At 39.1% G+C, this 15495-nt stretch overlaps 1 protein-coding gene across 1 annotated transcript in view; it reads left to right on the top strand.

The window, feature by feature from the left end:
- Positions 1–2624: 2624 nt before the first annotated feature.
- LOC139730679 (anaphase-promoting complex subunit 1-like) overlaps positions 2625–15495 on the top strand; it is a 46794-nt gene continuing 33923 nt past the window's right edge. The window contains exons 1-9 of the mRNA XM_071641537.1: positions 2625–2746; positions 5745–5909; positions 6326–6478; positions 9265–9337; positions 10147–10241; positions 10780–10865; positions 11871–11950; positions 13301–13443; positions 14493–14785. Coding sequence (XP_071497638.1) covers positions 2663–2746; positions 5745–5909; positions 6326–6478; positions 9265–9337; positions 10147–10241; positions 10780–10865; positions 11871–11950; positions 13301–13443; positions 14493–14785 — 1172 coding nt within the window. The 5' untranslated portion in view covers positions 2625–2662. The remainder of the gene's footprint in view (positions 2747–5744; positions 5910–6325; positions 6479–9264; positions 9338–10146; positions 10242–10779; positions 10866–11870; positions 11951–13300; positions 13444–14492; positions 14786–15495) is intronic.

Here is a 15495-nt window from a genome sequence, read left to right as displayed (position 1 = left end):
ACAAATTTATTATTCTGGGTATCAGAGTTGATAATACGCCTAACTGGGAATATAACAACATTTATAACAAATCACAATAAACGCGGATTATGGCATGGTGCTGGCATGGAGACCGCGGATAGACACTCCGAAGGCGAAACATACGTCCTCGAGAGGAAAAATAGCGCCGCAATAATAGCCAATATTGTATACCTGCATGGCAGTAGATCTATATACGCAGAAATATTTGTTGGCCGGGGGGGGGGGGGGGGGGGGTGTACATCAGCATTTTCCCTTATTTTTAGGTGACGGGGGCGGGGGGGGGGGGGGTAGCTTTCAGTGTGCAAGCGGAGGAGCGTAATGGCCGAGCGAGGGGAGGGTGTGAGAGGAAGACCCCTGCCATACATAGTACGAGGGAACTTTTGCATTTTAAGAAGTGAAATTCAGCGATCTAATATGAAAACTTTCTGTCGAGAATCTTCAAATCTCAAAAATTCATAAAAAATACAAATCGTGCTACCTATTATATACCTCTTGATCCATGTGTACGTCTTACTTTCACTGTTAGTAAGCAATAGCTTTAGGTGCACGACTGAAGGGGGAGGGGAAATCATTCTCCTACATGAAGGAGCTTTTTTTTTTTTTAATGAAACATAATGAAATAATCTGGTAAACACTTTCGGTGGAACATTTGGAACATCACGTAAAGAAAGTAATCATATCCATCATACCTGTCAAACAGGTTTTCAAATATATGAAATCCACCAAAATGCTAACAAAAGGCTTTAAAAATGGATGGGGGGGGGGGGGTCCCTATCACTGAACCACATGCTCTCATCAATCTCCACTTAACGCCTAATTACGATTTCTACACAGCGCATGGTGATATTGATTGATTTGAATTACAATTATCATTACATTACAATGTCATTTTTTCTTCACGACGTGTAAAGTAAAAACATATGCTTTACAAAACATAATAACAAAGAAAGTCAGAGGACCGAAGCACATAGCTTCTATTAGGGGTTACACTATTCCGAAGGTTCGTTAATCTAAACATGATTTTAAGGTTCGTTATTCCGAAGGTTCCTCTGTATGAAAATGAAAATGAAAAAACAAAACAAGACAACAACAACAACAACATCAAAAAAGCCCCTCCCCCCAAAAAAAAAACACACACAACAACAACAAGCAACAACAACAACACCAAAAAAGCCCCTCCCCCAAAAACACACAACAACAACAAGCAACAACAACAACAACAACGACAACACACACGCAAAAGTTAAAAAAAAAAACAACAACAAACAAACAGTACGTTATTCCTGATTTTCGTTAATCCGAAAATGAGATAGGTCTTACGGTTACGGTAATTCCAAAGCCCACTGCATGGGTTCCAAAGATTCGTTAGTACGCCCTACGCATCGTCCCTTGCATTTTCAGATTAACACACCATTTCATTTTCAGAATGACGAACCTTTCGGAATAAGTAACCTTATTTTGGTTATCAGACAACCACCCCTTGACAATACACTGCAAAAAGTCCGGTGTTAAATAGTGAACACCGAGCTGGTGTTAAATTTTCGGTGCTCATTTATGGTGTTAGATTAACATCTCTGGGTGTCATTTCCAAATTCTAAACTGTTTTTGAAGAGTTTCTTAGTAACTGCACTTCTTGTTGATTTTTGATTTAAACAAGACGATCAAGAATTTTACATTAAAATACTAGATTTTTGAAAAAATGTGAAAACAAACTAACACCAAAGTAACACCAGCTGGTGTGGTCTCTTATTGAAGCTGGACGGGTGTTAAACCATTGATATTAACACCAACAAATATCAAATCAACACCATGTGGTGTGATTTTTTGATAGAGTGTCAAAATAACACCAGGTACAGTGTCAAATTAACACCACGAAGTGTCAGGTGAACACTTTTCAACACCATCACAGTGCATTTTTAACACCTGTGGGTGTGGTCCTTTATTGAAGTTTGATCGGTGTTAGATTTAACACCCGTGGCGTTAAATCTAACACCGATGTTTTTATAGTGTGTTACCCCAAACACTCACCTGACCCTAGTATCTCCTTGATTAAACCAATCCTATTCCTTAACCTAATCCTAACCCTAACCTTTACTCTACACGGGGGGGGGGGGGGGAGGTAATTGTCCTGATCAATACGCCTTTTCATTTTGGGATTAACAAACCTTCGGAATAACACACCTTTCGAATAACACACAAAAAATAAAAAATAAAAAGATGTTCGGATTAACAAGCCCTTCACATGGCCGACGTTTTCAAAAGTCGGGGGGGGGGGGGGGGAGGGGAGGGCACTTCAGACTTCCGGTGTCACTTCCGGGTTTCATCAGCTAACAAGAAAAAAAAGGGGGTCTTCAGCGCAATGCATGGTGCCACTTCCGGATTTATTTCACCTGACAAGCAAAAAAAAAAGTCTCATTTCTTTCTAGTGCCACTCACGCACTTCCGGGGTTAGAAAAAAAAAAGAGGGGGGCAAAGTTGTGTGTGTGACACCCCCCCCCCCCCCTCCCCCCACCCTGCTTCCTTTCCGGGCCGACTTTCTGGCAAAAATTATAAATTCCTGCTTTGGCTTGAAAGGAGACTACTGTAGCAGCTATCGGCGGCAATTTGCGAATGACAACAGTACAAAAATTGCGATAGTTTCATGAAAGTTTTCCTGGAATCGCTGAAAATTTCTGATTCCGATTCAGACGAAACAGTTAAGTTGGAGGGAAAACAAGAAGACGAGGTAAGAACTTCGCTTTTGTATGAAATATTTCGTGTCGCTCCCACGTTTATTTAATGCGTTGTCCCACGCCTTTACTTTGCTGTACTGTAGCTAAAGCGTAAGATGCCGATTCGAATGCAATGTCACTCAATGCCATGGGCCTTTGTTGGTAATGCGTTCCATGAGTGGTCTATAGTCTAGAAGTCTAGAAGGTGAAGAAATCTACATTTTGGTCTAGACCTAGATGTCTTGAAAACTTAGCTATGCCAGTTGAGTAATTGTCGAAATCATCCTAGGAATACTTGCAAATCTAACAGGTTACACAGTTTAAAATTAAAAAAACAAAACAAAACAAAAAACAAAACAGGGCCAGTGGCAGTGGGGTGGGCCAGGTGTGAGTTCAAAGAGAGTTGGAGTGCCTAGTGGGATTGGGTTTTGGGGGATGGTCGGTTTTGACTTCCCCTCCTATCTTACTGTACTTAACGACCCTAACCAGACCCGGACTGCAACTGTAACCGGACGGGGGGGTCACCTGACTGACACAGTCGACCCTGTCAGGTGACAATTGACCCCCATGACCTTTTACTCGACGCTTGATGACTTGACTGAGGTTTCCACGGACGTATACTTCCACAAATGCCTGGAAATCCGTGAGAATCAAGCACATCGGGCCACTGGCGTAGTCGTAAGTATTATTCGCCTTTAAAGTAGGTATCACTCCCACTTTAGAGTCTAGAGTCTACTAGATATCAAATTTAAAAAAAAAAGTCTGATAAGGCCTAGAATATTCTAGTTAGTAAATTAGACCTACTTCAAGATGTTTTACCATACTGGAAGCCAGTATTCCTATTAGTGATTAGTAAAGTAGTAAAGTACTAACATTAGTAAATCTACAGAATCTTCACAAAGAATGACAAAACATCATTATTGAACAATTTGATTTAATTGACTCATCAAGTAACCGGGTAAGACCTAACACTAGCTGGAGGTGAGACCAACTACTGTATACGCTATATATTTCGCGGGGGTTTTATTTTCGCGAATTTCACGAGTCGGGAGCTATTCGCGAAATTAACAACATGCGAAAATATTACCTTCCAAAATGAATCCCTTGCCTTGATGATACAAACATTTCAGTACTAGAATACCATGTCACGGCTTACCGAACAGACCATACATGGTACTGGCTAAGCTTGTTTACGCATGTCCACGTCTACTTACGAATACTGTAGAGAGCCAATCCATTATCGCAAGGGGACCACTCATCAGAAATCTAGCGCGATGGACTTAACCACTTCAAAAATGTTGAATTCTAACTTACTAGTTCGCAGAGTTTGGCAAGTCTTTTTCATGCAGTGTATAACTAGTATCATTCTTATATGCTAGTAAATTGAAAATTCACACTTTCTTTGCCACTTCATATTTACTCTGGTCCCCCAATCACGAATTTAACCACTTGCGAAAATGTGTGACAGCGGCAATTCGCGAAAATATATGTACGCGAAAATTATAGCGTATACAGTAGTAAGTATAAGTGGCAATTGTAAATGTGCACTTTTTGTTTAAATTTGCTCCTGGGAATAAGATTAAGAAGTGAAGGGGTTGAGATACTTCACTTGTTTTTGTGATTTCCTTGCCAGTAACTACTTGTTTTTTGTGATCTTCTTGCCAGTAACTACTAAGTATTGGCCACAGGGCATCCTGTGTCTGTGTCCAATCAAGAATTGTAGCACAGAACAGCTATGGCAAGTATCAATCCTTGTCTCGCAGCAGTTACTAGCTATATTCACTGTCTCTATGAGCAACTAGGTTCTATGCGGTATGCCAGTGATTTGTTTTGAATTGGATCACTGTGTGTGAACCATCACCAACCACTTCACCTTGCATTATGGTAGAGGTACATTGTGTACATGTATCAAATAATAGCTAGCTGTAGCTATTGTCAAAGCCAATGTCTCACTGCAATGACCCACTGCACATAGGTAGATTCTGTGTAGAATAGATACAGACTACAGCATACACTGAGAAATATCAAGGGAGGAATAAATTGGAGTTTTGATAAAAAGGCATGTAAGTTTTAAAGATAGTTGGAAAGCGATCCTTTTGTACCCTATCCCAAAAACAAGCAAGCAAACAAGCAAACAGACAGACAGACAGACAAACAAACAAACAAACAAACAAACAAACAATTTAGTACCAACCCTAACCTAACCCCTTTACTCTGGAATGGAATCCAGCATAAACCACCATTTGTTCAATTTGCTCACCCTAATAAGCAATACATGGTTAGAAATATTATTTTCAGCCATGTATTATAAATATTTTTAAGATTCTGCATTGATTCAAAAGGAACTCTTACCCAGTTCTTTGTGACCTATTACATCCCATCTTGTTTAATTCTTCACAGGGTTGATATGTGGCACACCTGGTTTCACTGTCTTACTTGGATAGAGATCATTAGGGTCAAATGATTCAAACTTTATTTTACTTTTTTCAACAGAATGTACAAATTCATATATTTCTTTGTACATTCTGTTGAAAAAATGTGAAAATAAAGTTTGGATCATTTGAATCAGAAGGGTCAAAATACTACCAATCTCAATTGAGTAAAGCTAACCTTTAACATTAGAGAGCACCTGGTGAGAGCAGCCTACTCCTATCAATGTTGTTGTAGATATGCCATTGGATACCCAATTGAAATTATGTCAACTCAAGGTGATTAAATATTCTGAGACAGCTCGGATGTAATTTACATAAGTGAGCTTAGTCCTGTTTTGAGTTCTTGCATTCTTGCCATCATGTAAAGTGCGGCTCAGCATAAATGCTTCTTTTTTGCAAATGTTCTGATTACTTCACTGTAACGACAACTAGATGTCACCCTATAAAGAGAGAGAGAGAGAACAAGAGAGAGGAAGGGAGAGAAACCCTTAGTCAAATTCTTCATGTAATGTTTCAAGTGTTTTAGTACAATGAAGGGCATTACTAACATTTGATGGCTTTTTCCCCTCTCCAACAACAGGTCATGATATCGGCCAGTCAGCCTCGTGAGTTTGTTCCATTTGGCCGTTCCATCTCCAGCCATCATCCTGGTCAAGACGTCCTACCTCAGCAGAGGAAACTGGACTCTGATCATGACATACCTCTTTCAGCCTTCAAAGATGTGTCCATCAGCCATATCCCAACTGTAAGGGACTACAAATATGTGGAATGACTGAGGTTTACAAAACTGTATGATAACTCATGCATACAAAGACTTAGAGGTCACCAAGGAGCTAATTCAAAGTACAATTTCTAAAATTCATTTCCTATTTCAGTGAAAAAAGAAGAAGTGAAGATCTATTAAAAAATGGTAAAGTTATCCTGGCAAATTATTCAATGTCAAGTCACTGTATCTGCTAGACAAGTTTTAGCTTTCAATTAACGTTGTAGTCATAACCCAAGCCACATTAAAATTTTTTATTGTAATCAATTTGCATACCCTTGTATTTAAGCTAAAAGTTCCATCTCTGCATTAAGCCTGACTAGTGTGTGACAACAATGGTCAAAGACGACTCCATATCCCATTTTCACACTTTTCATTTGGCTCTGTACACTCTGCAGAAGGAGTCCTGGCACATACGAGGCAGTAGCAGTTCAGATGACTGTGATGAGGAGCTATACTTCAAGGATAAAGTGGTCGTTTGGAGTAGAGGATGTGCATACACCACTAGCACCATACTTAAATCCTACACGCTTCAGGAACCAATTCTTCAGGTAATAACCGCTCTTCCTTACTTTGAGGGAGCAAGGTAAGTTTTAAACGTGACATAAATAGTATGGTTCATGTGATAATGATCATGAAAACATGTTCAAAACAGGCACATGTAACCAGTCATTCGTGCATACTACCACTTGTAGTAAAAAAAAAAGGACTATTCAGTTCAGTGTCTCGTTTTCTCACATTTAAGTTATTGCTTCTGCATCTCAGTTAATGTGAGTTAATTTTGGTGAAAATTGCTCTTTTTTTAACCAGTGAAAAACAAAGCAACTGTGCAATGCCATGTTTTTTAAAAAAAGTCATCATAGGAGGTTCTGCACTTGCTTCTCCATCTGATAATAAGTTGACTAACTTTCCAGGTCACTGAGATGCTTAACTGAATTATCTCAGCCACCAAAGGGGCAAAACTTATCAATGCCTTTTACTTATATTGTTGTACAGAACTTCAGTAGTATGGAAATTAAACATATCTGCCATGTAAGCAAGTATACTTTACAGCTCAAAGAGATTACCTTGCTGCCTCAATATCATTACCATTACTTAGTGAGTGTTGAATATATTAAAAAATGTTTTGATAGTATACAAATAGTGAATGGTCACGAGTGCAATGGTACGAGATTTTGCACGAGGTGAAAGATAGAGGCGCTCTATTCAACGAGGCGAAGCCGAGTTGAATAGTGCGCCTCATCTTTCACCTCGTGCGAAATCTCGTTCCATTGTACGAGTAAAGACCATACACTATTTGTTTTATACAATGTCCAAGTAGATCTTTTTGGTCGGAGGATTGTTGGGTAGGTCTAAGTAGGCCTAGAAGTCTATATATGTATGAAAAATATAGCCATACTTACATGTGGATCCACTGCGATTCTCTTTCTGGCTTGTGCAATCAGTGTAGATACAGGTCACAGCTAGCGCTCATACATGTACACTAGCACTACGTAGGCCTACGTAAGCGATCCTCAATATGCAACAAACAGTACTTGTTCGAACCGTGGAATAGAACGATGATAGAAAGTTGCATGCAAAAATAGAACCAAAATTGCGCGGCGCGTTGAATGGAGTACTTATTGAATATCACGTCACCAACAATCCTCCAATCAAATTATAAGGATCTACTTGGATGTGTTATAATAATCACTGTCTTTTTTGTTTCTGTCATGATTTCTACTTATCAGCCTGTGTTTCATCAGTGAACCATTTCAGTTGATATGTCTAGTATGTGACATAGTTTAGAGCTTGCTGTCGGTGATATTTACTTTCTTCTTGCCCTTTTTGTGGTGGGATACAATAAATAAATAATATGTTTTCGGTAATTTTGTAATTTTACGTATTGCTTGATATTGTTAAATGTTCTTTTTTAGCTCACCTGAGCCAAAGGCTCAAGTGAGCTATTGCGATCGCCCTTCGTCCGGCGTCCGTCGTGCGTCGTCCGTCGTCCGTCGTCCGTCGTCCGTCGTCCGTCGTGCGTCGTGCGTAAACTTTTTACATTTTCATCTTCTTCTTGAAAACCCCAAGACCGATTTTCATTAAACTTGGCAGGTAGCATTCCTAGGGGGTTAGGAACTCAATTTGTTAAAATGGGCACCATGCCCCACCCAGGGGGCCCCCAGGGGGGCCCAAACCCCCCAAAATTAAGGAATCTGTAAAAATCTTCTTCTCTAGAACCAGAAGTGATAGAGCTAAGTTAATACTATGAGTTAGTACATTGATGACTGTAGTTTCAAGTTTGTTCATGGCAGAATCAGGGGTGCCCCCCCTTGGGACCCAGGGGAGGGGGGTGGGGAAGGGTTCTAATGGGGCCTAAATTGTACATTTTCATCTTCTTCTTGAGAACCCCATGACCCATTTTCACCAAACTTGGCAGGTAGCATCCCTAGGGGGTTAGGAACTCAATTTGTTAAAATGGGCACCATGCCCCACCCAGGGGGCCCTCAGGGGGCCCAAGTCCCCCAAAATTAAGGATTCTGCAAAAATCTTCTTCTCTAGAACCAGAAGTGATAGTGCTTAGTTAATACTATGAGTTAGTACATTGATGACTGTAGTTTCAAGTTTGTTCATGGCAGAATCAGGGGTGCCCCCCTTGGGACCCAGGGGAGGGGGTGAGGAGGGGTCCTAATGGGGCCTAAATTGTACATTTTTATCATCTTCTTGAGAACCCCATGACCCATTTTCACCAAACTTGGCAGGTAGCATCCCTAGGGGGTTAGGATCTCAATTTGTTAAAATGGGCACCATGCCCCACCCAGGGGGCCCCCAGGGGTCCCAAACCCCCCAAATGAAGGAATCTTTATAAATCTTCTCTAGAATCAGAAGTTATAGAGCTGAGATAATACTATGAGTGAGTACATTAATGACTGTAGTTTCAAGTTTGTTCATAGGAGATCCAGGGGTGCCCCTCTTGGGTGGGGGGGGGGGGGGGTGGTTGGAAGGGTCCAAATGGGGGCCTGAATTGTACATTTTCATCTTCTTCCTGAAAACCTCATGATGGATTTTTGTCAAACTTGGCAGGTAGCATCCCTAGGGGGTCAGGATCTCAATTTATCAAAATGGGCACCATGCCCCACCCAGAGGGCCCCAGGGGGCCCCAATCCCCCCAAATTAAGGAATCTTAAAAAAAATTGGGCCTTTATTGTACATTTTCATCTTCTACTTGAGAATGCCTGGTCAAATTTTGGTAGAGCTGTGAATAATTTAGGTTAGTGACTGCGTGAAAGGTGAACTTGCGATACTCAGGTGAGCGCTAGACCCGCGGGTCTCTTGTCTATTTTTGGTTTATTAATAGGCTGAATGGAGTCAGTTTCGAGTGCAAAGGTATAAGGAATCTTCCATTGAAAAAGGAACACCCAGCCAAATAGGTAAGATATGGAATTAGTAACCATGACTGCCAGGGTACCAATGTGTTATAAATGGCTAGTTGCAATATTTGCAATCCATTCCAAGATAAAACATATTACCTGTCAAAACTTGAGGAAAGTGATGCCACAATTTCATGCGAAACTCATTAATGGCAGTTCTGGCATGGAAAAGATGAAACTTCCTGTCAACAATGCTAGTGGTGGAAGGTAGACTTAAGAAACTGACAGTTTTAGTTCAAAAATGTTCTTTTGAATCATTTCAAAATGTTGAATCCCATGGTAAATCACTGTGATGATGGATTGGTGATTTAGATACCATTATCTACCAAAGGTGAGAAAACACTACTTTTATTCCCCCGCAAAGGGATGATACTTATTTTTCATTCCGTTGCAGTTCTCAATCACAAAATCTATCACTCACAACATTATCCTGCAAGTTCCAATTTGCCAGATATATGGCATATATTACACAAGAAATGGCAAATTTAGAGATACCTATTCTATGTGAAGAATCATATCAGATGCTTGGTGAAAACATCTAGAGTAATGCCAGGTTGATGATTGATATCTGTAATTATACAGTGCAGTGTGTTATGAAAGTATACACATGAATGTATACACAGAAAGCATAGGTCATATCACTTTGCCGCATTTTATACCATGAATTCTAGAATACTACTTTTTATGAAATGCTTTTCTATATGAATTATAGTACATGCTGATCTTGGCTTGAACCCACTCAAGTTCTATTTAGATAGTGGAATTCATGCTAATGTGATGTACACTTGTTCTCCACCCCTGAACATCAGAGGAAGCTATCCCAGGGATCTGTATCACCCATCCAAACAGCATCACTGTCTTCACAGAGACTGGCGAGAAGTTTGTTGCTCCACTGCCCTTCCAAGTAAGTGAGCAAATAGAAACATATCATGTGCCACTCTGCGGTGTTATACAAAGCATGCGGCACTTCATAAAGACATAAATGACAGTGTGATTAATATCAAAAATGTTTGATGTAGTGTCTGAAACCCTAATAAGAACCCTGGAAGAGTGTAACACCTTGGCGATGTCCTGCATCATATTTTTGAACATTTCTCTTAGTGTTGGAAAATTGTTTAGGAATTGAACAAATTGTGCTTTGTAAAGTCCACATTCTAGTCCTTCATCCTCTCATTTCTTTTAAACTTAATGTACAGGGGTTGATTCAATATCTGCTTTTGGTAGAAAAGATTACCTCCATTGTTTCGTATTGCAGTTGTTACAGAGTATTTCTAATGGTATACTTGATTCAAATGACTTGAAAGTCAGAGATTTCATCCACGTAGAGTCTTATTTGTCTGTTAGTCTAAAACTTTGAAGATAAAAGAGTATCTATGTTGTAAGATGCGTAGTAGTCTTGTAATAAAATTTGATAATGTGTGATATTTCATTCATTTATGCAGGTGTCCAAAACATGGGATATTGAAGGGGGTTTGTTGTTGGAACAAGCTGCTACTCAGAAAGAACTCCCATCTGGGTTCAGCAGAAGGTAATAATGTTGCCACTATGTGCTCTGTGTATGCTAGTTGACATAGTAAATGCAAATCTGGCACTACCAATCATGAATGTTTGGAATCAAAGTGCATTGGTTGGTTTAGAATGGCAATCAGGAAAGCTGTCAACAGTGCTTGGTAAATTGATGCTAAAGGCTCAGATGGCATGTAAGGTAGATTTTAAAAGATTAACTTAGTTTGATTGAAATGGTTAATTCTACTGGTTAACAGGTAAATCAAAGATGTTTTGTGTTATATCCTGAAGACTGTAAGTTGAATAAGAGTAAATAACAGCAATCTCGAGGTTGCGTTTCAAGCTACCGTAAAGTAAGATATTTTCGCAGCATGACACTTGTGCAAATTGTAGCCGACAGCCTTTTTCATGGCATGAAATATTCACTAATTGACGCTAGCATTTAATGCAGTGTAGATGAGCATTTTTACGTTCAATTTAATTTAATGAATATTGGCTCTTGCAAAATTCGCAGAGTTAAAATGCACGCAAACATTTCTGCTTTTATAGTATATCCCCAAACCTGGTGTTTCAGTTTCATAAAACTCAAATAATAGTAATGTATTGTCATACTTGTAAGAAATTGATAAATAACTGTTTCAACGAGAAGTGCTTCACTACCACTGGATATCTGAAAATAAATGTTGCTGTCTAAAATTGGCAATTTTCTTCTGTATCTTTTGTGCTTTTGTGCAGATCCAATGAATTTTAATGGTTCTATCTAATTTCTCCCAAATATAGGATATGCAGTAGATCTAAGACTTGACAATTTAATTAGGACAGCATAATATTTTTTTGCAGTGAAATTCTCCCAAAATATGATTGTTTATATATATATATATATATATATATATATATATATATATATATATATATATATATATATACATATATATATATATATATATACATATATATATATATATATATATATATATATATATATATATATATATATATACATGTATTTTTCCAACTGTGTATATAGGGAGCAGGACCAGTTACCAACTCTCTTCAGCTTGGTGCACCCTTTGGATGAACCTACTCCAGTGTTGTGCCGAAATACAAGTTAGTAATGGTTTGACGTATATTTTAGCGTGTGAATCAGTATGAATACTAGTTTTACTACTTAAATGGGTACTTTCAGTGAATTTCTATCAAGCTCATCTCAATGTAATCAATGATGCTGTTGTAATTCACTCTTGTCACTATCATCAATATCAAAATAGTCTGTATTTCTCGTATGATCATTAAAGGACAAGTTCACCTTCATAGACATGTGGGTTGAGTGAATGCAGCAATATTAGTAGAACACATCAGTGAGAGTTTGAGCAAAATCGGACAATCCGTTAAAAAGTTATGAATTTTTGAAGTTTCTGCTCAGTCACGGCTGGATGAAAAGACTACTATAGCTTGTGATGTCACATGAGTACAACGATATAAAGAAAGAATAAAGAAAATTCAACATATTTCCATTTTTCTCTCATAACAAAAGAACACTCGACTTCTCTCTTTCAGAGGGCAGGGGGAATAATATTACCCTTAACATACGTCAGTAGCAAGTCGAAGAAATGTGCACTTTATTAAAAAAGTAAAGTTTTGTGAAATTCTCTTTTTATTTCCCTTATATAGTTGTACGCATGTGACATCATACACTGTAGTAGTCTTCTCTTTCAGCAGTGACTGCGCAGATACTTAAAATATTCGTAACTTTTGAACGGATTGTCCAATTTTCCTCAAACTTTCACTGATGTGTTCTACTAATATTGCTGCATTCTCTCAATCCTTATGTATATGAAGGTGGACTTGTCCTTTAATTTCTAGCCTATGTGATCAGAATGTTCAAGTGAGTCAATATGATTACTCAATGTCTTGCATCCAGAGAGCATCATCCGCAAACCTTTCCACATTTTTGTCTCATGCTTTTCAACTTCAAAGACTGATGCCAATATAGCTTGCTAGAAGTTATCCTGCAAGGAATGAAAATCAGAAATTTTTGAAAAGTGAAAAGTGTCTCCAACACAAAAGATTGGGATTCTTCAGTTGTTCTTTTCTAGATCAAAAGCTATGTAAGCCAAAATCGAATGGTATGTAATTGCCCTATTACTTCCATGGGGAAAAATATTGATGGGTGGTCTCAAAATGGCCAGATTTTGTCCCAATGAAGAAAAAAGTGTTTAATAGTGCATCCCTATTTTTGTCTAAACTCAACACATTGTCACTGATAAATCGTGATAGAAGTTCATTCTCATATATGTCACACTCATCATCATCATCATCAGCAGCAGCAGCAGCAGCATTCAGTACTCATTGCCATTTTCCTATTCTTTTTTTGTTTGTTTGGAGTCACCCAAATATACTGGAACTGTGAAATCAGCTTCACTTTTTCACCACCTTTGTGAATTTTACATCTTTCAGGCAGCGGTAATGTCAAGGTAGACCTCGTCACAGACCCCATGCAGCAGATAACATTCACGTGTCGCAAGCCGTCTCTGGTCATGACCTACGACCAGTCCATTGGCATTCACTCAGTGTGGACGTTGAGAAGGGTCAAGGAAGAGGTGAGAGGGTTTATGCAGGGCTTGACATTAGCAGTGGCCCGTTGGCCCAGGGCCACTAAAAATTAATGTTGGGCCACCAAATTTCCAAGAAGATTATCCTTTGATACCCAATTGCGAAACCAAGATTCAAAGTGGAATGTTATGTTTCCTCTTTATTTCAGGCCGATATATGTCTCTTTCAGGTCACTAGAATGTCAAAGTTGGCAATTTTTGGGGCCCAAACGGGCCACCGGAAAGAAAAAGTAAGCGTCATGCCCTGTTATATTAGTCTTCATTGGTTTCATCAAGCGGGGAATATACTGTGGTTGATGACTGGCAGATTTGCAATGCCTGTAAAACTGCAAGAAACAGTCTGTAATCTATTTAGCAAATGATCATGACATTACAATGAAGGAAGGTAATGGTAAGATAGTGTAGAAAGGTAAAAAAAGAAACAAAGGTGACAGGCATATTGGAAAGAGTTTAAGTGATCATGATGAAGTTCATGGACACCGCAAAAGTTAGTATTATGGTATCAAAATGATTTGCTGCATTGCCAGTTTAGGTTATTGGAGTACACAGAAAATGTAGTAAATTGGAATCCAATCAAAGACTGTGGCAGCACATTTCACATGAAGGGCTGCAAGATATTTTGCAGAGGTCATTGTTTGGTAACATTTTGCAGAATTTATAGCCAATTTTTGTAATTGTATAGTATCTAAAAAAATGACCATTATTAGGTACAACTCCAGTGAAAATTGGCATCAGTATATACGATGAGAGAACAATTATTTTAAGTGTTCTTGAGCTTGGAGTGTATGCTACAAGTAAAATGCCATGGCCAATAAATGTGTAAGATTACTCTATACAGTTACTGATTTTACTCAAGATTTACACGAAGAAATTGAATGTAGTGCTACAGTAGTTCCATGGCTGATGTAATTTTGTTGTTGTTGTTGTATATACATGTGCCTTGGTTTGAGTCAGAGCAGCCGAGGCAGCTTCAATTTGTCATTTATCAAGCATTGCAATTATGATTTTGTTCTTGATAAAACATGTTACTCTGACAGGAAGCCAAGAGGGCAGTCAAACTTCTTGATGTCCTGGGGGGCTCCATGTCTCTCCACTCCTCCGCCACCAACACCTCCGCCCCCGGTGCCACCCCTAAGCACCACAGCACTGGCTCCACCAACAGCCTGCTGGCCGGTCTCAGCATGAGTGCCCAGTCTCGCCTCAGCATGTCCAGCATGTCCCCCGCCATGTCACCCATGTCCGGCTTCCGGGGCTACGGGGGCAGGCACAGCCTGGCCTCGCCACTGGTCACTTCCAGGCAACAGAGTCCTGCGGTCTCTCGTTCTGTCAGGTTTGCACTTGTCACTTCTACTTCTGCTTCTGCTTCTGCTTTTGTTTGTACGTTTGCTTTTGCTTTAATTTTCAGTTCTGCTTCTACTTCTGTTCCTGCTGTTGCCTTTACTTCTACTTCTATGTCTGTATTCATGGGGATCTAGAATTCGCAATGTATCGTGTCCCCACTTTCCCAAGAAGTGCTAACGATATACAGTTTCTTGTTAACCAACTCATCGGTAATACTTGTGAGATGTGGAAATATTCCCAGTCCAGGCTTCTGCTTTACTTGAGTGTGAAACCATTTGAATTTATCCTTTCAATATTCAAAGTCTTAGAAAGTACAAAGAGAATTTAGGCATCAATCAGGTTTACTCAACACAAGAATTGGTATTTCATTTCCCCCAAAAAAGTCTGTGTGAACATGTTCAATTGCATTTTTATTGGCTTTCTAGTGGTTATTACATATGGTATACAAAATTTAGCAAATTTTTGTTTCTCCTTTCATCCTTACTGACAAAGGTAATAGTGTTTCCATCAGCCAGATAATCGTGCGATATGAATCTACTAAAATTCATTTATCAGTGTTCCAAATGACTACCCTGTGGTGTTGTGATGTTGACATTCTCAGTTTTCTCAATGACTTATAATGTTTGTGCTTGAACATCACAGTGAGATTCTTGTGACACTTATGAGTTTCATTGGGCACTGCTGATTCAACATTCCAAT

The sequence above is a fragment of the Diadema antillarum genome, unplaced genomic scaffold (genome assembly GCF_040938485.1).
Source record: "Diadema antillarum isolate AM-2024a unplaced genomic scaffold, OU_Dant_1.0 seq00000326_RagTag, whole genome shotgun sequence".
In the NCBI taxonomy this organism is placed as follows: Eukaryota; Metazoa; Echinodermata; class Echinoidea; order Diadematoida; family Diadematidae; genus Diadema; species Diadema antillarum.
Note: the sequence above shows the minus strand (reverse complement) of the source record. Positions and strands in the feature narration are given on the sequence as shown.